This window comes from Gadus macrocephalus, chromosome 2 (assembly GCF_031168955.1).
Source record: "Gadus macrocephalus chromosome 2, ASM3116895v1".
Classification (NCBI taxonomy): domain Eukaryota; kingdom Metazoa; phylum Chordata; class Actinopteri; order Gadiformes; family Gadidae; genus Gadus; species Gadus macrocephalus.
Window position 1 is genome coordinate 4973018 of NC_082383.1, and position 27628 is coordinate 5000645.

General features: G+C 46.7%; 2 protein-coding genes across 2 annotated transcripts; both read right to left on the reverse strand.

Moving 5' to 3' along the window:
* Positions 1–34: 34 nt before the first annotated feature.
* On the reverse strand, positions 35–4779 carry LOC132445531 (coiled-coil domain-containing protein 134-like). Its single transcript, XM_060035616.1, has 7 exons — positions 4547–4779; positions 2561–2684; positions 2107–2228; positions 1827–1911; positions 1291–1472; positions 991–1062; positions 35–894 (listed from the first exon to the last, which is right to left on the reverse strand). The coding sequence occupies exons 2-7, from the start codon at positions 2664–2666 to the stop codon at positions 775–777; spliced, it is 687 nt and encodes a 228-aa protein (XP_059891599.1). The 5' UTR covers positions 2667–2684; positions 4547–4779; the 3' UTR covers positions 35–774.
* A 156-nt stretch (positions 4780–4935) lies between these two features.
* Positions 4936–27385, reverse strand: LOC132474368 (meiosis inhibitor protein 1-like). The gene is given in 34 exon segments (XM_060075012.1): positions 4936–5181; positions 5937–6055; positions 6186–6317; positions 6507–6613; positions 6798–6879; positions 7204–7388; positions 8075–8159; positions 8820–8983; positions 9088–9198; positions 9297–9404; positions 9604–9778; positions 10324–10446; positions 12006–12164; positions 12166–12234; positions 12814–12964; positions 13405–13579; positions 15045–15136; positions 15411–15471; positions 16599–16722; positions 16899–17046; positions 17601–17692; positions 17816–17924; positions 18114–18248; positions 18813–18912; positions 19185–19304; positions 20211–20324; positions 21185–21188; positions 22482–22648; positions 23324–23542; positions 24318–24423; positions 25591–25664; positions 25794–25844; positions 26555–26678; positions 26835–27385. Coding segments are annotated over 34 exon segments (4008 nt in total). The 5' UTR covers positions 26979–27385; the 3' UTR covers positions 4936–5102.
* Between the last annotated feature and the right edge of the window lie 243 nt (positions 27386–27628).

Here is a 27628-nt window from a genome sequence, read left to right on the forward strand (position 1 = left end):
CTGTTGGTAAAAGAAGAATATGAAAAGCAATACGTCCAATCTGTTATTTTATTCCATGAAATCGGATAACAAAATGATAGTTGTAGGTTTAGTTAGTTGACTTTGCAGCAATCTTTTTCTGAATATACATATATTTATATAACAGTCGTAATACAATTTAGAAATTCCAACAAGGGTCTCATTTTAATATACTTTGTACAATAAAAAATGATTTCCTGTAAAACATCAAATGATATTTCAAATTGTGTGAACCAAAATATTAATTGTAATGCTTGAACAGGAGTTTGATGGAGTTTTCACTTTAGTTTATACCACATCAACAAATTATTTCAGTTATAGAACTGAACACTTTTCATAAAATAGGATTCCTTGCATTGCTTGGGACCCTAAATAAAACGAAAGTAACATCAATCAATTCCCTCCAACAGAGTCATCACCCTCGTACCAAAACAAGCGTTGATAAGTAATAAATTCCCTAGGGAGGCAGCTCCATGTGAACATAACACGGTTGTAGACCGAAAGTCCCACAATGCAATGTTTTTGAACCTACCGTGTAAATGAATGATCCAAAAAAAATATTCCCCTGTCTCCTCTTTAAGAAACCCGGTTGTTAATCACAAACAAATTCTTAATCTCTCCTCTGTCGTTTTAGTTCACAAGAAATATTCTTTATGATCTCAAGTGTCTCCATGTTTGATCCTCCTCCTCTTCCCCCTCCTTCAGGTGAAGAGCTCCTTCTCCTCCTCACTTCCCCCTTCTCCCCTCTACATTGCTCTAGAGCTCGGAGCGGGAGATGCGGGGACCCTTCCTCATCTCTTTCCTCTTCTCCTCCTTCCTCCTCCTCTTCTCCTCCTCTCTCAGGAGCCTCTGGAAGGCCTCCGCTGTGTGAAGAACCTGGTGGGGGAGACAGGAAAATTAACTGTGTGTGTGTGTGTGTGTGTGTGTGTGTGTGTGTGTGTGTGTGTGTGTGTGTGTGTGTGTGTGTCTCACGTTGTCTCTCTCGGTACGGTACGGATTAGTGAAGTCTGGCGTTTTCTCTGTTATACCGAGCTCCTGAGACATCTTGGGAGAGAGAGAGAGAGTGAGAGAAAGAGAGAGAGTGAGCACCACAAAGTAGATTATAGTAACTGAAGACTGAGCACCGTTGTGACAACTTCACAGTAACTGAAGACTGAGCACCAGTGTGACAACATCACAGTAACTGAAGACTGAGCACCAGTGTGACAACATCACAGTAACTGAAGACTGAGCACCAGGGTGACAACATCACAGTAACTGAAGACTGAGCACCAGTGTGAGGACGTGCTGGTGGGTGCCTCCGGTGAACACCCCCGTGTGGTTGCAGAAGCGCAGGCCCCAGCGCAGCAGGCCGCTCCAGTCGGCGTTGCGGTCGTAGTAGTGGTGGACGATCCGGGGGAAACGCAGCGCTACGTCCCCGAAGAACGCCGTGTTCTCCACGACGTGGGAGTAGGCTGGGAGACAGAGACATTACACTTTACATGCACATCTAACTCCCAACTCCACAGAGGAAAGAGGGGAGAGGAGAGGAGGGGAGGGGAGGAAAAGTGTGGGGGGGGTAGGACGAGAGAGGCGTGGGAGGAATAAAGAGTGGGGGAGAGGAGAGGGGGGGTGCTGGAGTGGATAGGAGGAGGAACGGGGTGGAGAAGGAGGAATGGGGCAGTTGAGGAATGGAATGGGGGAGACCTGTTAAGGGGAGGAGGAGGAACGAGGGAGAGGATGAGGAGGAGTGAGGGAGAAGAGGTCACGGGGAAACGGCAGAAGTGGAAGGAAGAGGAGAGGAGAGGCTGATGAAGAGGGAGATTAACCTTCTTTGATCTTGTCGTCCAGGGGGAAGGGGTCTTCAGGCTGCATGTTAGCCGCTACCAGCACCGCCTTGGAGTCCTCCAGGACCTTAACCACGAGATATACATTAATAGAGTGTGTTCGGTGTGTGTGTGTGTGTGTGTGTGTGTGTGTGTGTGTGTGTGTGTGTGTGTGTGTGTGTGTGTGTGTGTGTGTGTGTGTGTGTGTGTGTGTGAGAGAGAGAGAGAGTATTTCAGTGCAGTGGAATGAATATTATACATAAATACACGCACACACACAAACCTTGAAGAGTCCTTTGAGCATGATGTCGATGATCTTGTATTGCTGGTTGACGTCGCTGAGCTCCACCAGGTTCTTCAGGGCGTTCAGCTGCTCCTTCCTCTTGGTCTCAAACAGACGCTTGTCTGGACACACACACTCAGGAAAAAACACACATCGTAGCACACACACTGAGGAAAAAACACACAGTGTAGCACATAGACACACACACACACAGGAAAAGACATACACACACACAGTAGGAGATACATACACACACATATTTACACACACTGTAGGAGACACATACAAACACACGCACACACACACACACACATAAAAAAGCACCCACACACAGGAATACACACTGTGTCGCATGTATACAGACACAAACTCACCAAGACCCATACTGCAGCACATACAGACACAACAATGAAGACCCACACTGTAGCACACATCAACATATCTCGGTGGATACAGATCTCCAGGTTGTTGTCATGTTTGTGTGGTGTGCTCCTGGAGGGGTCGGAGCCGAAGGCCCGACCCAGAGCCACCGCTAGCAGCACTGTGCATACGCTCCACATGGCCAGCAGGGGGAGACACTAGAGAAGGACAGAGTTGAACAGGGCTGTGTTGAGATCAATGTTGTTTCCGTCAGCGTAAACAATCGCACGCACCAGTTTATTATTAATTTCTTTGTTATGATTCATTATTACTATACTGTCCTATATAATTTCTGCTGTGGCTGAATGTCTCACCTGTGGTTAATCAAGCACATCCTAACATATTAATTAAGAGCTAATAGAGTCGGCGCGTGTGTGGGTTTGTTTTTAGAACCCCTCTATCATCACTGCTGAGCCTGTTCTCACCGATACAGAATCTTCATAATCAGGCTTTATATATTGTACAACGGTTTATTAACCATTGAGAAGGCCTCGTGCTTCATGGAAAGGTTGAGGGTGCTGGAGGTGGGACCTCCGACAGCTGAAAGGGAGGTAGAGTGGAGGCTACTGGAGGCAGGATCTTAAAAAAAAATACGACGCATCACAGTAACTATGGCCAATAAAAAAGTTACCAAATAATATAACATTTTCTAAAAAACACTTGTGATGCTTCGGCTGCAGAGTCAGCAGAAATCTGAGATCTCCTGGCCGTCTTCCCAGCTCACGGCCATAAAACGCTGCATTATCCTGCTCCAAGTAGTGAAAAAGTGTCTTAAATCCTTGTAGACATGGTGATGGACAGAGAAAGGGTCCTCTGATGTAGATGGTTAGGATGTCCAGGTACTCTGGTGTCTTCTTCCCCCCATTAGCACAGATTTAAACAAAGTCTTTGGTTTTCACTATGAAAGTGAAAAACCAAACAGGTGCCGAATTTAATCCACATTTAAGAAGATTTATGCTTCAAACCTTTTTGTAAGTGCAGATTCATAATCTCCAACAGATGGAGAAGGAGGTTCTTTCTGTGCGACTTCATCCCAAGCCTGTCGGTTTGTAGGCCTACTGAATCTCTCCAACGGTCTATGGGCATGTAATGAAGATGTACCTGATGTTGATCTGGCCATCATGGAGCCTCTGAATGATTTACTAGTTTAAAACGCACCATTAAACACACACACACACACACACACACACACACACACACACACACACACACACACACACACACACACACACACACACACACACACACACACACACACACACACACACACACACAATTGCAAGTGGTGCATTTAGCAGACAGATGTTATTTTTAAATTGGCCCAAATTCAGTTTAAGTATTTACATGGCATCCTGAAGCAATGATTCACTTGTTGGAGGAGTAGCTCTTTACCTCGGATAGAGATCACATCTTACTGCTGCTGTGTAGTTCATAGACGGTCAGTCACCGTCGTCATCAATGTAAAATCAATGATTGGTAGAGCCCTAATCATAGTTCGTCTCAACACGCCCACATTATAGGACAACCCCTAATTCTGACACATCACCCATCTCCATCATGCTGCAGCAGCAGCAGCGCGGACATGCGTCATGTAGAGGATGATCATGAGGGCCCATATCTAATTACCGCCGGCGCCTGGTGAACCTTCAATCATAGATTGGGCTAATCGATTGTCCGCTCCTTGACCCTCATTCATGTGTCTACTCGCCAGGCAACGAAGCAGGTGGATTACACATCACACCGGATTGTAATACTTACATGTTACTAATGCTGCTATACCGATCTATCTTGGATTATTCCAATTTTAAAATCGATTGTTATGTTTAGTTAGCAATGTAGCTTATTCAACGGCGGCCAAATATCCCGAAATTAAATTCGTTGCCCGAATCAAATATTAGAAAGACGTTCGATCGGCAAATCGATTGAAGCCGTCCACGCATCTTTCATCCAGCTGGACACACTAGCCGCTGGTCAGCTCCCCTCAGCGGCCAATGGGATGTGGACACTACAGATCACTCACCGTGTGGTGAGAAGCAGCAGCGCCAAACCAGACCCGGAGATAATAACTCGGATATTGCTCCAAGTCCAACTCAACAGCACGTCTCAAAATGCATCGATCTGCCGCCGATCAGATGTGTACAATCCTCAAGCGCACACGCTGCGGTGGAGACATTAATTTGCATTCGTCTCTCGACTCCCTACACTGTCAGCGCCACGATAACAGAGGCTGAGTTGCCGTGCCGTGGACCAATGACAAGCGATCACAGAGGGACGCAGTTTCCACACGGTCACATTAGAGCAACACACATACAAACACAGAGGCGGCGGTGCACACGTAAATATTTCCCCAGTTGAGATTGAGATGATTACATTTAGATGACTCGATTTAATTATTGTAACATTACTAATCGTTTGGGAAACTTGATTCACAATATTCATGGGCAATTATATTTACTATAATAATAATTGTTAAACAAATGTCAACATTTTTATTTAAATAAAGAAATACGGAATATATCAACATACAACAAGTATTTGTTTGGCTGACTTGAGTTAACAGAAAAACATCAAATAAATCACGAGTTCTTCGACCTCTGACCGGAGACGGTTGTCATGTTGAAGTCAGATAGGCAGATGGACACGTCTCCCACCCGACTGACATCAAGGATCAAAGACTAACCAGAGTGAGCGAGAAGCAGTCAGTCAAAAATCATTTATAGAGAAGAGAGCAAGGGAGAGAAGTTGACAGTAGAGCAGTCAATCAAAAATGAGTTATGATAGAGAGCGAAGGAGAGAGGACATGTGGTGAGTATTTGGATGGAAGTGGCAGATAAAGAGTAGGAGGAGGAGGAGGAAAAAGGTGGTAACAAGCAGAATGATCTATCATTCGTCAAGTACAACCACTCCAGTGGGTATCTGTCCATGTGTCTCTAGTACAGAGCAGAGTGCATGCTCAGTAGGCAGGGAAGCCTTAGTATTATACATCTGTGGTCGGATTATCTGCTGTAGGGTCTCTACGCCGGAGCTGGCGTTTAAGGTTCTGTGTCTCGTATTCAGAAAAGTGATGATGATGACGAACCAATGAACATATGGGCCAACCTCCTCAGCTAGTTAGTAATAAACCGGATGACATCTTTCCTGCTATGTTTCCCCCTTCATTTATTACAGACTAGCTGATCCGTCCGCTGGCCTGAGGTGTAGGAGAGGGGCCCTGGGCTGTAGCTACGGTGACGTAGAGACCCGCGGTGTAGCTACGGTGACGTAGAGACCCGTGGTGTAGCTACGGTGACGTAGAGACCCGCGGTGTAGCTACGGTGACGTAGAGACCAGCGGTGTAGCTACGGTGACGTAGAGACCCGCGGTGTAGCTACGGTGGATATTAAATATTACATTTAAACTTAAAAGGATACAGTATGCTGGCAGATGGACCTTTGGGGGTGTGGGGGCCCCTTTCGGCCAGGGACATGCTCATCGTTCTCACCCTCTCTCTGAGTTCCTCCGTCAGGGACAATCCCACAGAGTTCTGAAGCTTCAAGACACCAAAAGCACACACACACACACAGGATTCTGTTGCAAAACATTTTTTTTTTAATATATATATATATATATATTCTTTGTGTGTATGTACCGGTATGTGTACTGTCAATGTGTGTGTGTACCTGTATGAGCAGGAGGTGTAGGGTGTGTTCTGCCTCCTGTCCAAGCTCCATGACGCTCTGTCCCTCCAGAACCTTCATCACCTGTCCAACCTCAGCCTCGCCCACTATGGCCCCGCCCCCTTGCTGAAGCAGCTTAACAAACACACGCGCGCGCGCGCACACACACACACACACACACACACACACACACACACGAGATGTTAAAGCACATGTATTTGTACACTGAAGCCCAAATCAACTCCAGATTGACTGTCTTTACTGGGTTGGATTCGACAAATTCAAACACACACACACACACACACACAGGAAGTGGGGTCAGACCAGGCTGAGAAGGGCGAGTGAGGCAGGGTGCAGCAGGACTCTCTCTCCTGAGCTGAGCAGCGAATAGACAAGCAGACGGTTCCATGGCTGCTGCACCACATACTGGGCTGAGAGAGAGAGAGAGAGAGAGAGAGAGAGAGAGAGAGAGAGAGAGAGAGAGAGAGAGAGAGAGAGAGAGAGAGAGAGAGAGAGAGAGAGAGAGAACAGACAGAGAGAGAGACACACTGGGTAAAATATTCTGAATCCACCTCAGTTAAACACACGCACACACCTACACACACATACACACACCAGTAGTGGGACTGCGTCTCTGCAGGAAGTCCAGCAGTGCACGGAGACAGTTGACGGAAGCTCTCAGCAACACATCCTGCTTCTGGTAGAGAGACATAGACAACCAAATAGGACCAGAGAGAGGGAATCAATAGGACCAGAGAGAGAAAGAGAGAGATCGACAATCAATTATAACAGAGAGAGAGAAAGATGTAGACAACTAACAGGACCAGGGAGAAGGAGAGAGAGACATTGATAACTTTCCTGTGCTAAAATAGTCTTAGTCAAGTAAATAATCTGTGCCTTGGCATTGGAAACGTAAATGTCTCCCATGTCAATAAAGGCCTTTAAATTAGAATATGACAGAGCCAACAGAATCTTGAGATGGGTTCTTGATTGAGCCTCTTCACCCAGTAGGAAAGCCAACCTGAAGCACAAGTCCGTATAGGGCAGTGGCCAGGCTGCGTGCTCCGCGGGCCCCCAGTGGGTACAGGCAGCTGTCTGAGGCCTCTAGGGGCCGGGGGCCGGTCAGCCAGGTGCCTGTGGTCACACATACCAGGGGAGACCTCAGGTCCACTTCTAGGAGGGACTGGAGGAGCCTGAGAGAACTGGCTGGAAAGAGGAGAGGGAGGAGAGAGGAGAGGGAGGAGAGAGGCGAGGGAGGAGAGAGAGGAGAGAGGAGAGGGAGGAGAGAGGAGAGGGAGGAGAGAGAGGAGAGAGGAGAGGGAAGAGAGAGGAGAGGGAGGAGAGAGGAGAGGGAGGAGAGAGGAGGAGAGGGGAGAGCAAGGAGAGAGGAGAGAGAGGAGAGGGAGGAGAGGATGGAGAGAGGAGAGGATGGAGAGAGGGAGAGAGGAGAGTGAGGAGAGGGGAGAGGGAGGAGAGAGGTGAGAGAGGAGAGGGAGAGGAGAGGATGGAGAGAGGGAGGAGAGGGAGAAGAGAGGAGAGGGAGGATAGAGGAGAGGGAGGAGAGAGGAGAGGGAGGAGAGAGAGAGGAGAGGGAGGAGAGAGGAGAGGGAGGAGAGAGGAGAGGGAGGAGTGAGGAGAGGGAGGAGACGGAGGAGAGAAGAGAGGGAGGAGAGAGGAGAGGATGGAGAGAGGAGAGGGAGGAGAGAGGAGGGAGGAGAGAGGAGAGGAGAGAGGAGAGAGGAGAGGGAGGAGAGAGGAGAGGATGGAGATGCAAGAGGAGAGAGGGGAAGATGCACCTTCCAGATGAACCGCTTTGCACTTTAGTCTGTAGACTATTAAACACAGTACTGTGTACATAGTATGTTTGCATTATATTGCATTCATTGTGTTACCTAGAAGAAGTGTGTCTGTGTTTCTTTTCTGAAAGACCAGCTGCTGGATTGGGCTTTCCAACCTCCAGATGATCCTCTTATGAACCTTCAATTACACGGAGTTAGAGAGAGAGAGAGAGGGAGAGGGAGAGGGAGAGGGAGAGGGAGAGAGAGAGAGAGAGAGAGAGAGAGATGATGGTGTTGCTAGGTAACAAAGTGAGTGGAGGGTTTTTTTGTGTGTTTCTTAGTGCGGTATAAATAAAATGTATTATTATTATTATTATTATCATGTAGCAAGTTGAGTAATGGTGTTGCCGGGTAACAATGTGAATGGAAGGGTTGCTTGGTAACAAGGCTACTGGTGGGGTTGCTAGGTACCAAATTGAGACGAGGGGTTGCTATGTAACACTGTGAGTGATGGTGTTGCTAGGTAACAAGGTGAGTGGGGGGGTTACTAATAGGTAACAAGGTGAGGGATGGTATTGATGGTATCAAGGTGAGTGAAGGTGTTGCTAGGTAACAAGGTTTGTGAAGGGAGTTGCTAGGTAACCAGGTGAGCAGAGGGGTTGCTAGGTTACAAGGTGAGTGAAGGTGTTGCTAGGTAACAAGGTGGGGGGAGGGAGTTTCTACATAACACAAGGTGGGGGGAGGGAGTTTCTACATAACAAGGTGACTGGAGGTGTTATCCAGGTAACAAGGTTAGTGGAGACGTTGCTAGGTAACGAGGTGAGTCGAGGGGTTGCTTAACAACAAGGTGAGAGTGTACCTGTGATGAGTGAAGGTGTTGCAAGGTTACAAGGGATGACAGGAGCAGGCGAGAGCAGCACACCAGAGCCGAGCAGGGGGATGTGGACAAGGAGGAGGAGGAGGAGGAGATGACGGTCTGGATCTGCTCTATCAGCCCCGTGTTGGAGAGCAGCATGGACACAGCTGGGAGGATGAACACATGCTAACAACACCCTCAGAAGACAGACAGATAGCAAGACTGACAGGCAGGGAGACAGGCGGATGGACAGGCAGACTGTATGCCTCACCTCTGTCAGCAAGGTGTGTGGGACAGAGTGAAAGGTTACAGTAGAGGTAGTTGAGGGCAGGCAGCAGACTGTCTGAGCTGGTGGTCTTCACCCTCCCTACAAGGTTACTCACTAACACAAACACACACACACACGCATTTACAAGCTTTACCCAAAGTTAAGGTTCAGCTCTGTGTCTGCATGGGCCTACCGGTGAACTGTGATCTCACCACGGTAGAGCAGTTTGAACTGGAGGCCGTCCACATCGCCGTCTGAGAAGGAGGCGGCGTCCTGCACCACACACAGCAGCCGCAGCACCAGGGGGAGAGAGACGACCGCTACAGAGAGAGAGAGAGAGAGAGAGAGAGAGAGAGAGAGAGAGAGAGAGAGAGAGAGAGAGAGAGAGAGAGGGAGGGAGGGAGGGAGGGAGGGAGAGAGAGAGAGAGAGAGAGCCTGCTCATGAGTGCAGTGGGCCAGTGGCCACTGAGAAATGTTTGCTGTAGGCAGGAGGAGTGTTGTCTCTAGGGTGAATCTCACAGGTGGTGGTGGTCCTGTGTTGGTCCTCCATGCTGGCCCTCTGCAGCGCTTGCAGCAGGGCTGGCCTCAGCAGGCCACTCAGAGCCTCCCCACAGAGCCCCCTGTCCCTCAACAGTACCTCCAGCACCCCCACCGCACGCTCTGCCAGGAGCACCTCGCCGGTACACACCATGTCCTGACCACGGACGGATGGACGGAGGGGGAGACGGGAGCACAGGCAGACAAGCAGACAGAGGTGAAGAGACAAACACACAGGCAGACAGACAGAGAGACAGGCCAACAGGGGGAGAGACCGACAGACAGGTGGAGTCAGTCAGACAGATATGGAGCATTAGGATGCTGAGGAGAGACAGACAGGTGGAGTCAGTCAGACAGATATGGACCATTAGGATGGTGATGAGAGATAGACAGGGGGAGTCAGTCAGACAGGTATGGAGCATTAGGATGCTGAGGAGAGACAGACAGGTGGAGTCAGTCAGACAGATATGGACCATTAGGATGGTGATGAGAGATAGACAGGGGGAGTCAGTCAGACAGGTATGGAGCATTAGGATGCTGAGGAGAGACAGGCAGGTGGAGAGTCAGTCAGACAGATATGGAGCATTAGGATGCTGAGGAGAGACAGGCAGGTGGAGAGTCAGTCAGACAGATATGGAGCATTAGGATGCTGAGGAGAGACAGGCAGGTGGAGAGTCAGTCAGACAGGTATTCGGACGGTACCAGCAGGGAGAGCACTGCGGCTGGGCGTTCTGTCATCAGAGACTGAAGCTCTCTGGTCTCCATGTCTGGCTGCTGCTCCATCACCTCCATCACCTCCTCTCCTGGGCCCTCCTCCACCTGCCCCTGATACCACCAGATAACAGTGGCATCAGATACCAGTATACAGGACAGTACCAGTAACAATGGACCAATTCAAATCACATCTCTTCCATACCAAGGCATCTGCAAAAAACATATATAAATATACAGTATATTTATATTTTATATAATATATATAAAATAAATATATAGAATTATATATATTATGTATACTAATATATATTATAGATTAATATATATATATAATAATAATAATACATTTCATTTAGAGGCGCCTTTCAAGACACCCAAGGTCACCTTACAGAGCATATAGTCATCAAACATTTTTTAAAAAACAAGACATTGTGGAAAAAAATTAAAATAAAAAAAATAAAAAATAAATTAAAATAAAATAAAATAAATAAATAAACATAAGCAATAAGAAATAAATAAAACAAAAACAAGACAAAACAAAACAAAACAAAAAAACAAAACAATCAAAACAGTGATCAGTTAGACGTTGTGTGCGAGTTTGAACAGGTGAGTTTTGAGTTGAATATATACTGTATATATATATGTATTACATATATATAAATCAGTGAAGGCTTCTCGTGTGAGGAGAGGGAGGAAGATCGTCCTTAACATTGTTGAGAATAAAAAAATGTAGATTGCCCAGACTACTAATGAATTAATGGCCTTAAATATGCCTACTTTAGTGCCTTTGTATATGTAATGTTCGTTTCCCTCGTTAGAAGGACATTAGCACCCCCTATCACCTATTGACAAATACTTCAGGGAGGAAGTTCATAGCGCATGGCTGCGCTATGAACCAATAAGCAGGAGCCCTGGCTGTGGAGCGGCCTGGAGGGAGGGGTTATCCCCTCAAGTCTACGCTACGAGGACCAACGAACCCGCTCAGTTGTATCCCTCGTTTCCACCGAGCGGTGCGCTACTGTTCGTTGCGGTACAGTGCGGCTCTGTTCGGTTACATTGGCGTTTCCGTAGCCCGCAGCCGGGCTGCCATCCCTCAATCTTAATTGGCTTAACACCATGACCAACATTCTGAAACATCCATTTACATCCACATTTGCCTCAAACAATGTTAGGCTTACAGCCCATGCAAATAGTGGTGAAATAATGTTCTTGTTGTTGTCTTTAATTGTTTGTAACTCTGACTATTCTGTTTGATATTGTGGAAAGGATGATAGTGAATGATTCAGAGCATGATGCATTTTAAATGGCATCACTTTTGTTTTGTTCATGTTTCTTAAAACAATTGTAGCTGAAAATAAACATAGGCAAATTAAAACCAATAGCTTCAGTCATTTAGGGCAAAAAAAGGCCCAATTCTAGGCCCAGATTTTTAAGTACAACGCTGCCACTGGTGGATTTGCATAAATTCACATAATTATCCCTCCCTGCTATTTTGTAGTTCCCCGACACAACCTGAAACAACTTGAGTCTCACATACTGATGCCACCATATGCCACTAACAGTGCAAGCAGGCCAATGGCAACCAAGCAAGCAGTCCTTCCTCCCTCACTTTAAACAACACCGGCCGCCACTGATATAAATATATATGTAATAAATAGAGCCATTCTCACCCCTGTGAGTGGTGGCTCTGGGGTCTGAGCCAGTGGTTCTGTGGTCTGGGATAGTGGTCTTGGTGGTGTGGTCTGGGGGCTCAGCCACAACTCCAGGACTCCCCTGCCCAGCCTCTGGGCCAGCTCTGGGTAGCGGTAGATGAAGTGGAGGAGGGGGGGGGTGGTGGGTGTAGACGGCGGGGAGGCTGTCACACGACGGCAGGGCTTTGATCACCACGCCCAGCAGCGCCTGGTGGAGTTAACTTTATTAGCATGGTCCTTCATCACAGTGACAGTCTCAAAGGGCTTCAAAGGCCTCAAAGCCTACCCTAAGCACTTTAACGGCCCAGAGAAACATTAGCGGGGAGATGTATTGAGAAGGAAAGCAGAAGATGGACGATCGGGAGTTTGTGAGTGCTGAATGGGCAGATGTATTGCATAAACAAGAAGAAGGTTTCCCCCAACCGAGTTCTCCGCAAAGAATGTAATAGTTGCGGGTCACACACCCGACAAGCAACTGGGACACAACTAGTGGGAGTGTCCACCCAGATGTATGATGGGTAGATCATTATACCAGTTGGTACGGCCCACTGGCTAGACTGGTAGGTCCAGCAAACATCTGGGTGGGCTCTCCCACCTGTGATGTCACTAAAGGGATGATTAGGGATTTGTGACGGCCAAACAGGTAAAGTAGTGGCCCTTTAATAGTAGACATCGCTGTGTTCATTAGAAAAACAGTGTGGGGGGAGGTGTTGAGTGTGTGTGTGTGCGTGCGTGCTTGTGTGTGTTTATATGTATCTGTGTGTGTGTGTGTATGAGCTTTTGCTACCTGGTCCAGGGGGGGGCTGTTGTTGTGAGTAGCGGCCAGCAGGTAAAGGGCACATCTGAGCAGGGGGTGGGGCATGGGGCGGTCTCCCCGCTCCTGGATGGACCGCAGTAGGGACAACACACCTGAGAACACAGAGGGATCTGGGAGGAGCCTGGACACACACACACACACACACACACACACACACACACACGCTTTAGTTAATTTGTCATCTATGTAACATCAGGTACCTTTTGTTAGCATCATGCTATCAAGTATAGTGGTACCTGGGTTAGCATCATGCTACCAGGTATCATGCTCTCAGGTCCCTGTGTTAGCATTATTCTATCAGGTAGCTTTGAAGCGTAATGCTATCAGATATCAGACCTGTGTTAGCATCATGCTATCAAGTATAGTGGTACCTGGGTTAGCATCATGCTACCAGGTATCATGCTCTCAGGTCCCTGTGTTAGCATTATTCTATCAGGTAGCTATGAAGCGTAATGCTATCAGATATCATACCTGTGTTAGCATCAAGCTATGCGCTACCTCTGTAAGCATCACGCTGCCAGGTGTCATAACACGTGACCATCAGGACACGAGGAGCCTCACCTGTCCCCGTGCTCCATGGCTTGCGTGAGGATGACGAGCAGGCAGTGCTGCGGGGCCCAGGGCCCAGTAGTGTCAGGGTGGTCAGGGGCCTCGGCTAGCAGCAAGGGCCACTCTGACACCCGGCAGCATAGCCTGGGTAGACCCCGGAGCAGCACCGCCTCCAGCTCCTCCAGGTCTGGAACAGAAGCAAACCAACAGGAAACCCGCTGACCCAGTGTGCTGATCTGACCCTCTCTCTCTCTCTCTCTCTCTCTCTCTCTCTCTCTCTCTCTCTCTCTCTCTCCCTCCCTCTCTCTCTCTCTCTCTCTCGGCTGGGATTGGACTCGGTACCTGTTTCATGACAGTTTCATTAGTACGGAAAGGTTCATCTAGTCTAATTTGATAGAATATCTTAAACGTTACTGTAACTGTGATTACGGGTAATACTAATGAAACTAATCTTATATGTTCATGCAAACAGACTAGTGTTCATTAGTTTGTTGGTCGAAGCACGTCAAAGGTACAAACTAATGAACACTAGTCTGTTTACATGAACATATAAGATTAGTTTCATTAGTATTACCCGTAATCACAGTTACAATCGCTTTTCTGAAATTTGAAATGATGTATGTTGATAAAAACGTTCCACTACTCCAAAGCGCTTGGTCATTTATAAGTTGTTGAGAGATAATACATTCCTGCATTGATTGACCCATGGCTGTATAGATTTTAATAAAAAAATCCAACTCAAATGAATAAAGGCTGCATATATATATATATGTATATATTTATGTATATATATAAATATATATAAATATATTTCCTTTTTTTAATTAAGTATCAGAAATGTAGTATACAGGAGTAGGCAACAGGGGGCGCTGATGTGAAGGACAGAGCTGTGGGCTATAAGAACAGCGCTTTGCTTTCAGTCGGCACTTCATTCGGACTGGGTTCCTCCCGAGGGACTCCAGTCGAAGCAAGTCACGCAAATGGCAACCATGGTCCTGAAAGGCGTCAAGGACCTTCTCTAGATGGCTAAATTACAACCAGAGATAAATCAAAGATCATTGGTGTCATGGAAAATATCTTAATGTCATTTACAGACAGGGACAGGAAGTTAGGTTGCAATTAAACTGCAGAGAAAAACTGTTCGCATGAAGAGGCAAACATCAAGCAAACAGAACAGAAAAAAGACAGCCGAGAGGGAGGAAACAAACAAGAGAAGCAAAGGAAAGAATGGAGATGATAAGGATCCGGGAGAGAGAGTAACTGTTGACAGAGAGCAAGAGTCAGAGAGAGAGAGAGAGAGAGAGAGAAAGGATCTGTTTACACAGAGAGAGAGAGAGAGAGAGAGAGAGAGAGAGAGAGAGAGAGAGAGAGAGAGAGAGAGAGAGAGAGAGAGAGAGAGAGAGAGAGAGAGAGAGAGAGAGAGAGAGAGAGAGAGAGAGAGAGAGAGAGAGAGAGAGAGAGAGAGGAGAAGTGATAGGGTGAGAAAGGGGGGGAGAGAGAGACAGAGAGAGGAGTGAGTGAGAAAGAGAGAGCGGGGCTGGGGGAGAGAGAGGAGTAGACACCTGGCAGCATTGAGGAGACCATGCTACCTGTACCCATAAGTATCTGATGACAGGTTGCATCCTTATGAAATGAACAGTGAGTGTGAATACCGTTGTGCCGTGAAGCTTGGATGGACTGAGACAGCAGACACATGCTGAGCTTCAGTATAAATCCACAGCATGACTCCTCCAGAGCTGGATTTCTGAGGACAAGGGACACACTGTCTATTGGTATATGAGGACCTAAGACTCGCCTTCGCTCCACTGCTATCAGATGACACAAGACACACTGTAGCTCTACTGGTATCTGAGGACACACTGTAGCTCTACTGGTATCTGAGGACAAACGATACCAGTAGAGCTAACCCTAACCCACACGCGCACACACACACAAACACACACATACACACACACAAACACACACACGCACACACACACAGAAAAACACACACACACACAAGCACTTTATGTGGTTACCTGTTTCCTACACACAGGAGAGCTTTGTGTTCCAGAGCTAATCTGTAGAAACCTGAGGATGCTGAGGGAGAAAGAGAGGGAACACAAGAAGAGGAGGGCCAATCAATCCTACAGCACTGATGTAGGGGGGGAATGGAGCGCGAACAGTCAGTGTTAACAGTCTGCATTTACAGATAGTGCCAACAGTCAGCACTAACAGTCAGTGCTAACAGATGTCTAACAGTGAGTGCTTACAGTGTTAACATTCATTGTTAACAGCCAGTGCTACAGTCAGTGCTAACCGTCCTTGCTAACGGTCCTCTTCTAAACCCCCCCTGCTAGACTTCCTGCCTCAGTGCTGTAGGTTTGAATTTGTGACATGATGTAGTGTCTGTGATGTCCCCACAACCCAGAATGTGGTCTGCAGGCTTCAGGCTTGAAGAGGAAGCCCAAAGCCAAAACCAACTACAGTCACACTGAAAGTCTCGATTAGTTCACCCAAGGTCACTCTAAATAACATTGTCATCATTATCAAGCTGTCACTATCAATCTATAAATATTAGGGCTTGGCAAGTTAACGTGTTAAATACACAATCATATTTTAATGCAATTAATACAAATCGACACGTTACCGTACATTCTATATTTTTCTTTTTTTAACTTTGATTTTGAAAGGTTTTGCCCACAGAATGTCCACATTCATATCAGAAATCATTTTTGTTTTTTAGGTCAACTTACTTAACTGTTAACTTAATTAAGCCCAAATAAATATCAATCCCATCATTATCAATCTATCAATATCAAGCCGTCATTATCAATCTATCATTTTTTATCTGTCATTATACATTTAGCATTATCAAGCTTCATTACAAGCCGTCATTATCAATATGTCATTATAAATGTCATAATCAATCTATCATTACCATCTATCATTATAAAGCTGTCATTATCAATCTATCATTCATTATCAATCTTTCATTGTCAAGCTGATATTATCAATATATTAATATCAATCTTTGGATGCATCAAAGATTGAACCAGTTTTCAGGGGGCAACACATTAAAGACACTACCTGTTTTTGTGTGTGTGTGTGTGTGTGTGTGTGTGTGTGTGTGTGTGTGTGTGTGTGTGTGTGTGTGTGTGTGTGTGTGTGTGTGTGTGTGTGTGTGTGTGTGTGTGTGGCCTGCTCCTAGGTATTGTTGTTATTACCGAGTTTCGAGGCGAAGAGGTTCATGACAGGGGACATGGCGGGGGTGAACAGGGTAAACTGGGAGGACAGGATGAGGTAGAAACTCTGCAGCATTTGGACGTTAGGAGCCCGCTCACACACCCTCTGTCACACACACACACACACACACACACACACACACACACACACACACACACACAAACAGGCATGAAATGTGGGATTCAAAAAGCCTTCAGTGAAGCCTCATTTGTTTATTCAAACGTAAATGCTCCTTAGTCCCTAGACCGCTGTTTGGAGCTCCTCATTGAAGTAGTGCTTACAGTAACAGTAGGGATGCAGACTGTGTCGCAGCAGTGTAGCAGGCACACACACATTGACTGCAGCGAGTCCCCTGCTGCGTTCTGATTGGTTGGAGCCATGAAGACATTCTCCTTTAGCAATGGATCTGATACACACTGCTCTGCTAACCTGAAAAACACACACACGCATGCATGCACGCGCACACGCACACACACACACACACACACACACACACACACACACACACACACACACACACACACACACAAACACAGCCGCACACACATACACAGTTGGAAATAGATGTATCCATGTAGATAGGTATGTACAGATGTGTACAGGTGTATACAGATGTACAAAGGTACATACACAGGTGAATGCAGGCAAGTACATGTTTATACAGTTATATCCAGCAAAATACAGGTGTTTACAAGTTAGCCCAGGTGATTACAGGTGTATCAAGCAAAATACAGTTGTTGATAGGGGAATATAGGGTTAAGACCGGTGCATCAAGCTAAATACAGAGGATTACAGGTGAGTACAGGTGTATCCAGTTGAATGGAGGCGTTTACAGGTTAGTGCAGGTGAATACATGTGTACCTAGCTAAATACAGGTAAGTACAGCTGAATACAGGTGTATCCAGTTAAATACAGCTGTTTACAGTACAGGGGAATGTAGGTGTGTACATGTGTTTACAGGTGAGTAAAGGTGTTGAGCTGACCTGCAGGCTGCCTGGATGCATATTAGGGCCTGGAGAAGAAATGCCCCCGATCGGGAGACCTGGGAGCTGGGGTCTCCACTCTTCACACTCCACTGGAGGAGGAGAAGAGATGAAAAGAGAAATAGGGAGGGGATAGGAGGAGAAAAGAGGAGGGAGGGTTACCCAGCTATTGAAAGAGATGCAGGAATACTCAAACCCCAAACACACAAACTCACAGCGCTTCGTGGATGAGAATCCAAAGGTAGGTCAGTACATCTGTTACTGACAGCTTTGATCAGCTTCTCTATGGACCTGAACTGAACTGGACGGGACTGGTGAGGCAGCCTGGAACACAGAGAGACAGAGAGGGAGAGGGAGAGACAGATGAATGGGAAGGGTAAGACAGGTAGAAGTGCATTGTATTTTGATGCGTCCTAGCGTTTGATCACAGCGGTGGTGGGGGTTGATGATGGTGTTTTGGTGTGTTCTAGTGATGGATCACAGAGGCGGTGTTTATTTTGTGTGCAGGGTCACCTGAGAAGGGAGGAGCCAGCACTGGCAGCCTGCCGGGCCACCAGCAGACAGGGGGCGGAGACACCAGAGACCACTGCTTCACACACTGCTTCGAACCCTGGACCACTGGGGAAGAGCCGTACCCCTTCTGGCTGCCTACACACACATACACAAACCCGCACAGACGGACACAAATGCAAGTACGCACGCAAGCACAGGCGGGCACACACACACACACACACACAAACGCACACACACAATATATTGTAATACTTACGATGAATAATAACTGCTAGAGGTATAATTGAATGTCACCCAAGCAGAGAAAATCTCTCAACAAACACCCATGACCTCTCACTCTGTTCAACACCTATGTTAGACTGTTGTCACAACACACGCACACATTCAAACAGATACACACACACGCTTGTCCTTACACACATATACACAGACATTTGCACAGACGCACACACACACACAAACACAAAAACACAATAATACATGAACTAGTCGACCATGTTCTCTCTCACATACCAACATACTTTCACCAGCTCAGCATTTCTAAGGCCAGGGTCATGTGAACACTCCAGATCATTAGTAAAAGGGTGTTTTCACAATTTTCCCCCACTTTGCACTATGCAGCCCAGTGAACCCTCACACACTCTCTAGGTTTCTTTATTGGGACATAGGTAGCTGGCAGGTGTGTTGTGGGGACCCAACCTGTCCAGGATCTCAGTAAGCAGCAGTAGGCCATCGGTCTGCACCTCTAGGTTAGTCAGCCTGAGGGCTTCCTTCAGACTGCGTACCAGGGCCTCAATACCTGAAACACACACACGTCACGGATGCTTAAGACATTTTTTGCAAGTCCCAGTCAAGTCTCAAGTCTTTGGTCTCACGTCAAAGTCAAGTCTTAAGTCTGTGCGTGAGTGAATATATGTGTGTGTGTGTGTGTGTGTGTGTGTGTGTGTGTGTGTGTGTGTGTGTGTGTGTGTGTGTGTGTGCGTGTTTGTGTGTGTGTGTGCATGTGTATGTGTGTGTGCAATGTGTATAGGTGTGGGAACATACTGTGGGTGTGTTAGTCTGGTGACTGACCGTAGACAGAGTGACAGTGTGAGTAGAACAGAGGGTCTTTGCAGAGCAGCAGCAGACAGTTGTAGAGCGACCAGAGCAGGACCTCTGATCTGGTGCTGGACACGCGCTCAAAAAGGAACTCTGGAACACATTCACATGATGTACTATCTCTGTAGAGCACATTCACATGATGTACTATCTCTATAGAGCTGAGCACATTCACATGATGTACTATCTCTATAGAGCTGAGCACATTCACATGATGTACTATCTCTATAGAGCACATTCACATGATGTACTATCTCTGTAGAGCACATTCACATGATGTACTATCTCTATAGAGCACATTCACATGATGTACTATCTCTGTAGAGCACATTCACATGATGTACTATCTCTATAGAGCACATTCACATGATGTACTATCTCTGTAGAGCACATTCACATGATGTACTATCTCTATAGAGCACATTCACATGATGTACTATCTCCATAGAGCACATTCACATGATGTACTATCTCAAAGAACACTATGCTAATATATACTATATCTATTAATAGGCTGGGCAAGTTAACGCGTTAATTACGCGTTAACGCAATCTTATTTTTAACGCAATTAATACTAATTGACGCGTTAACGCACTTTATCTTTTTTCTCTACAATTGCAGTAAGTAACCTGATTACAAAAACACTTAGTTGAGTCAATTTAACTCCGTCGAGATCACTTGGTCTAGTTTTTGCTTATTAAGCACATTTGGTATGAATGATGTGAAAAAAAAAACGATTAAAAGTGTGATTAAATCGATATAAAAATCTATAGATATATTAAATATTATACATACACACACATACATACATAGATATATATAGATATACAGAAGATATGTTGTTTTAGCTGCCCAATAGAGACTGTATGCATTGACACTGTTGTCAGCCTTACTTGTGCTGCTTTTGATAAAGTGTCTGTCAATGTTTAAGTGTGTGTGTGTGCGTGTGCGTGTGCGTGTGCGTGCGTGCGTGCGTGCGTGCGTGCGTGTTTGCCTCACCTGCAAGGTCAGCTAGGATAAAGGGGGGGCTGTACTGGCTGGGAGAGTGCACGAGGACGGCCACCATGCAGTGAGCACTGGCCACCTGCAACAGCTCATCCCACTCAGCAGCAGCTGGGGATGACGGCATCACAGGTGTAACCACGCGTTTAAAGCACACCACTTCAGGTATCCCCCAATTTTACCATATCACTCGGTTTAACCCATCGGTTAGACTGCAGCTCCACAGGTTACCTGAATATAGACTGCTGCACCACCCCAGGATTAACCCATTAAGCACGTGAAACTCGAGATACACCCAGCGTTTTGATTGCACCAACTCAGTAGAAACTTAGCCTCAACCCTTGATTAGACCCCACAAACTCAGGTTTTACTAGTGTTGTAGTGGTTTCATGGGGTTGTTCTGGTGTCTATTGGTTTCATGGTGATGTTTTGGTGTTGTAGTGGTGTCATGGTGTTGTAGTGGTTTCATGGTGTTGTATCAACGTTGTAGTGGGGTCATGGTGTTGTATTGGCGTTGTAGTGGTCTCATAGTGTTGTATAGAGCTCGTAAGTCCGCCCCTTCCGTTAGACCCCCATGGGACCTTTGAGATCGTAAAATATGAATGGGTTTCAATGGAGAGAAAGTAATTATTTTCTGGTCCAGTCTTTATATGCCAACACCAATATGTGTGTATTGGTGTTGCAGTGGTTCATGGTGTAGAACTGTATAGTGATGCCATCCCTTGGCGCCATCATATCCACAGGGCTGTGACTTCCTGTTCCCTGTGCGTTGTATTTTTTTGTGTTATTCGTGTACACAGTTGGTTCATGTACACAAACAATGAGTCAAATGACAAGGCCCCAACAGACCTCTTCTGTGACGGGACAGATGGATAAATAAGTATTGCTTTGTATTGGCTTGTTGTGAGGGCCATAGAAACTCACTCTTCCACGCCATGATGCATTGGCATTGCGTGGTTATATTGTTATACCTTCCTGTGAAGCATAGGCGTAACGCCTGTAATGGTTTACGTTACCGTAAGGGTATGGTTTGGTTACGGCCATGGTGAGAACTTGGGAGGAGCAGTCATGCATCACAGGAATGTGCTCTTTTAGTCACAACTGTACATAGCAACACTACCCTAGAGTGTAAACTGTACTTTGAATTGAGCCGATCATCATGACGTCCAGTAACAGGAATAACGTTCTCCATCTCTTTCCCACGCACCGGCACAGATGCTTCTCCCCGGGTCAGACAAACAGAGGTAATTCTCTGTGGTTCCATCTGAAAGGCCGAGCTAATCTAGGATCAGACTGTTTTCTTACTGCTATCATCAGTGAGAGAGAGAGAGAGAGAGAGGAGAGAGAGAGAGAGAGAGAGAGAGAGAGAGAGAGAGAGAGAGAGAGAGAGAGAGAGAGATACAGAGAGAGAAAAGAGAGAGAAAAGAGAGAGAGAGAGAGAGAGAGAGAGAGAGAGAGAGAGAGAGAGAGAGAGAGAGAGAGAGAGAGAGAGAGATACAGAGAGAGAGATACAGAGACAGAGACAGAGAGAGAGAGAGTGAAAAGAGAGAGATGGTGAGAGATATTGATAGAAAGACAGAGAGACCCAGACAGATAGCCAGAGAGACAAAGTCAGAGAGTGAGAGAACCAGAGACAGAGACAGAGGGACACAGAGAGAGAAATAGAGGAGGGAGAGAGAGACAGAGAGGAGGGAGAGAGAGACAGAGAGGAGGGAGAGAGAGACAGAGAGAGACATAGAGGAGGGAGGGAGGGAGAGAGAGAGAGAGAGAGAGAGAGAGAGAGAGAGAGAGAGAGAGAGAGAGAGAGAGAGAGAGAGAGAGAGAGAGAGAGAGAGAGAGAGAGAGAGAGAGAGAGAGAGAGAGAGAGAGAGAGAGAGAGAGAGTGACTGAGAGAGATATTGAGAAAGAAAGAGAGATGGTGAGATATATTGATAGAAAGACAGAGAGAGAGAGACCCAGACAGACAGACAGAGACAACGTCAGAGAAGAACGAGAGACAGACAGAGACACACAGACACACAGAGAGAGAGAGAGAGAGAGAGAGAGAGAGAGAGAGAGAGAGAGAGAGAGAGAGAGAGAGAGAGAGAGAGAGAGAGAGAGAGAGAGAGAGAGAGAGAGAGAGAGAGAGAGAGAGAGAGAGGACAGAGACAGAGACAGAGACAGAGAGAGAGTTACAGACAAAGAGAAGGATGGACAGAGACAGACATACAAAGAGATAGCGCGAAAGAGTGATAGTGAGAAAGAGAAGGATGTTTGCAGTCGGGTAACCTTTTTGAGGATGAGTGGAAGGAGCCGTTGTTCAGGAGAGGGCTCCGTCTCTGGGTCCTGGTTGTCTCTGGTGTTGCTGAGGTTCTGCTCGGGCCTGGGGGGAGCAGCCTGGCTGTTCATTAGACATGACACAGCCTCCCTGGACTGCACTAGCTGCTTCAGTAGGCCTGCATAACCCGGAGCAGGACCATAAACAAGACATTTTAGATTAGATGCTCATTAGTGTATCCTCTCTCTAGAGATGAGGGGCCCCTAGCTCTAAATATGAAGGGGCCCTCTCTCTAGAAATGATTGGCCCCTAGCACGAGATGACAGCCCCTAGCTTTACAGCTGATGGGCCCCTAGCACGAGATGATGGCCCCTAGCTTTAGAGATTATGGGCCCCTTGCTCAAGATGATGGCCCCTAGCTTTAGAGATGATGAGCCCCTAGCTTTAGAGAAGATGGGCCCCTAGCACGAGATGATGGCCCCTCGCTTTAGAGATGACGAGCCCCTAGCTTTAGAGATGATGGGTCCCTAACACGAGATGATGGCCCCTCGCTTTAGAGATTATGGGCCCCTTGCTCAAGATGATGGCCCCTAGCTTTAGAGATGATGAGCCCCTAGCTTTAGAGATGATGGGCCCCTAGCACGAGATGATGGCCCCTCGCTTCAGAGATGACGAGCCCCTAGCTTTAGAGATGATGGGCCCCTAGCACGAGATGCTGGCCCCTCGCTTTAGAGATGACGAGCCCCTAGCTTTAGAGATGACAAGCCCCTAGCTTTAGAGATGACGAGCCCCTAGCTTTAGAGATGACAAGCCCCTAGCTTTAGAGATGACGAGCCCCTAGCTTTAGACTAACCCAGACAGTTGAGAGTGAGTTCTGGTGTGCAGGCGTCGGCGAGGGTCTGCAGCAGAGTGCTGCACAGGCGATCACGGAGGGCAGGGGGCGGGGACAAGGCTGCGGCCATGGCAGCCGGCGAGGTCCCGCCCAGCAGCACGTGCCACAGGTAGAAGAGGGAGGCCTTGAGCCCCGGGTCAGGGTGCAGCAGGGCCGAACACAGGCCCTCCAGGAAGGGCACTGGGAGAGAGGGGAGGGTCTGAATCGATGAAACTCCTGACACCACAACAATAAGGAGAGAGACTCTGCATTCACTACAAGCTCTCTCTCCCTCTCCCTCTCCCTCCTTCGATATCATTATGGTAAACTCACCTCAACGCTCTCTAAGGGAAGGACAGAGGGAGGGGGAGACAGTGAGGGAGTGAGGAAGGGAGGAAGAGATAGGGATGGAGAAAGAGGAAGGGAGATCAGGGAGCAAGAGAGAGAGGGTCAGAGCAATAGAAAGCACGAAAGCAGGAGAGAGAGACGGATAAGGAGGGAGAGAGGAAAGGAGAAGGAGAGGGAAGAAAGAGGGAGAGAATGAGAGGGCAGAGAGGCAGGGAGAGCAGGAGGGTGTGAAGGGAGACGGATAGACAGAGACCCGGGTCCAGATAAAAAAAGATAGGACTATGAACGAGAAAGAGAAACAGGGGCGGTGGTGGGAGGCAGAGAGGGGATGAGACATTTGGAACGGTAAAAAAAAAGGTTTGTTTGCCATGAAAATAACGATCGGGAGTAGAGACATTGGATGGGGCTTTATGTGCTAGGGTGGGGGGGGGGGGGGATTTATTTACTGTAAATAGCTCCACAGCCCATTGTTGAGTGACGGGCCACCACCAGTGAAGACAATCAATAGTAGGGCCTGCAACCTCCATCTCCACCACCACCTGCCCCTATCACCCGCCCCCGTCACTACCTCCACCATTCCCCCCGCACTGGGACAACAGAGCAGTAAGAGATACAGGGGCTATCTCACCATACTGAGCCAGTAGGAGAACTGCCAGGTCAGGGAGGGCCTCCACCATCTTGCCCAGGAAGGTGAAGGTAGGCAGGAGGCTCTGCCCACATCGGTGGTCACATAGCTGGAGGTCAGACCACAGTATTAGAACTTACTCTGTAGTAATAATACTAACCCTACTGTAGTATTACTAGTACTAACCCTACTGTAATATTACTTACTCTACTATTGTATTAATACTAATCATACTGTAGTATTACTACTATCCCTATTGAAGTAATAAGGAGGTAGTAAGCTGTTGTTATGATTGCAAGGCAAATAACAAGTGGAGGCTGCAGCCCAGATTGTCTGTGGCTGCAGCCAGACTTTGAGGCAAACACCCACCCCAGTAGACTGCCAGCATCAACACAAAGGGTACCAAGCGATGGCATAAGCGGTTTCTAGATCCTTGCTAGGTACTTTTCTATGAACAGCCTCACCCTCAAGGTGACACCCACCCTGTTTACTAAACATTGCTGGCTATCAACCGTCAACAGCTACAAGTCTCTGGCCTATAGTTTTACATATGTCACTGTGTTTAAATATGTGGGTTTGCTTGTATAAGTGTGTGTGTTTCATACCTATTTGTGTGTGTCTGTTAGGGGTGGGAAAAAATAATAGATTCTTCGATGCATCGCGATTCTCTCTAGAGCGATTCCGTCTCGATGCAGATACATTTATAATCTTAATTTTTAATTTAAAAATAGAGGGGGATGCTTTTAGTAATTATAAAATTATTTAATTTATCTTCAGTGTGTATTATTGGCCAATCTGATTTGTCTTGACACGATTGCGATTCAGCCTACGCATAGCATGCACGCAAACTCACAGCCAGACACAAGAACTACTTCTAAATCAAGAGCAGCTTTTTCTTTAATGACATAGAAAAGAAAGATTAGATTGAAAAGAAAACTGAGAAAAAAAAAAGTATATATTTATGAAAATCACACATGGCAATGTACATAAAAAAGTGTTGCATCGAGATGCATCGATAATCGTTTTGGAATCGAATCGTTGACCTCATAATCGGAATCTAATCGTGAGGTGCCAAGAGATTCCCACCCCTAGTGTCTGTATGTGTGTGTGTGTGTGTGTGTGTGTGTGTGTGTGTGTGTGTGTGTGTGTGTGTGTGTGTGTGTGTGTGTGTGTGTGTGTGTGTGTGTGTGTGTGTGTGTGTGTGGGTGGGTGTGGGTGTTTGTGTGTGTGTGCGGTGTGTGTGTGTGTGTGTGTGTATGTCATGATTGTGTCTCACCTGTGTCTGTATGTCCTCCAGAATGTGGTGGACATAACGGTCACTTTTTAGCTCGAGAAGAAGTTGAACCAACACTGTGCGACGTCACACAAACATGGGAAAACATGTTAGTGAAAAAAGTGAAGGAAAACACTGTATTGGTCAACAGATCAGGTCCTGCTCCTTTAAGACAATAAGACAAAAATGATGGGACTATGTGATACCTTGGATGACCTGCTCCAGGGCAGCTGGGTCCTTCATGGTCCGCAGCATCCCTGGGGAGAGAACCAGAACAGACCCTATAAACTGACCTTTCACCTAAAGAATCAGGACAACAAACCCTGTAAACCCACCTGGAACACCATCTAGAGAACCAGGACAACAGACCCTGTAAACCCACCTGACAAACCACCTAGAGAACCAGGACAACAAACCCTGTAAACCCACCTGGAACACCATCAAGAGAACCAGGACAACAAACCCTGTAAACCCACCTGGAACACCATCTAGAGAACCAGGACAACATACCCTGTAAACCCACCTGACAAACCACCTAGAGAACCAGGACAACAAACCCTGTAAACCCACCTGGAACACCATCTAGAGAACCAGGACAACCAACTCTGTAAAGTGTAAACCAATCTGACACCAACAACATCACTTTCCCACCAAATTAGCAGTGGTTCCCGAACCGGTCATCGCTGAACATTTGTGATACCTAGCTAACCAGCACAAATTTCCACCAGTTTCGAGCGGTGCACACCTGTAAGTAAACAGTAATACACGCTTTTCGCGAAACGGAAATACCTACTGGCACCTAGAACCCAATATAACCAAGCTCTGGAGCCGGGGTAAGAGCATTTGAGCTAATTAAGAAAGTTGCAATAACCAAAAATACTAAGACACTTCATCTTTAGATCACAAAGTGTTCATCCATCCATAGGTCGTCTGGTTCTTATCTTACATAACCACTAAGGAAACGTACCAAGAAGTGAGGCGGTGAAGTGAAGGCATACTCGGTGGTCTTGCTGGAGCAGGGCGCCAAGAGCTCCAGGAGAACATATCAGCGCCCCACTGATACCGGACAGAGCCACACACTTCCTCACAGACTGCATGGACAGGACATACAAATATACGGAATATTAAAATCAACCCCCCTGTATAAGGTTGTGTCACATCACATATGTGGAAACAAAGGAAAGATAAATTATTGAATGACTTAAGTTTATATATATATAGTTTATTTAGTAATGGACGAAACCTACCGAGATTTCTTTACTCTCCATCATTTCGATAACACAGGCTACACACAGCAGTACCCCCCCTCCGTCCTGAGGTCCCAGCCGACCCGTCCACTTTGGGTCGTGTCTGAAGTGGAACTTGTCATAAACGACATCAACGGACGCCATCCTGGCCTTTGATCTCAATACTAGGAGCGGTTTACTTCAAAAATCACAAACTTTTACTCAATACTTAAGCAGCAGCTATCACTTGAAAATCAGAACAATTAAACGCAATGCTAAAGGAGCAAGTGACACTTTAAAATCAAACGTAACGTCACTACCGTAAGGTGCTGTCACTTTAGCAGTCAAGCTAACTTTATAGCCTTCTGAGGCCGCCTAGCAAGTTCAATTGACTCAAAATATACCCGTTTTGTCCCCAAAAGCAAGTTACAAGTATCATATCTCGAATAACCTATGTAAAATGTAAATGAACAACATTTCAAAGATCTGATTATTTCACTGATTAACTCTGAAGCTGTAAAAAGAGATTGAATTCCGCGGGGTTTTGTGACAGCGCGTGCAGCCCGTGCAGTTTCGTGGCATCTTTGATTTCCTGTAAGCGAGGTGATGGTCTGTTTTAATTCGGTGTGTTCGTCTGCGTGTGTGTGGTTGGATGTTTTTGTGCGTGGGTATATGTGATGTTTACGCCTGTTCTGTTTATCGGCGTGTGCGTGACTATCTACGGTCATGCCCAATATTTACAAATGCACCGAGATGATATGGTAAAAGGGGTCGCTGTTATGAGTTTCCTCTCTTGTTTGGAGCAACTCCCCAGA

Coding starts and splice junctions, on each gene's coding strand:
- LOC132445531 (XM_060035616.1), bottom strand. CDS start 2,666: ATGTGGAGCGTATGCACAGTGCTGCTAGCGGTGGCTCTGGGTCGGGCC. Junction 1,063..1,290: donor ACCAGCACGTCCTCACACTG/GTGCTCAGTCTT, acceptor CTCTCTCCCAAG/ATGTCTCAGGAGCTCGGTAT. Junction 895..990: donor ACCGTACCGAGAGAGACAAC/GTGAGACACACA, acceptor CTCCCCCACCAG/GTTCTTCACACAGCGGAGGC.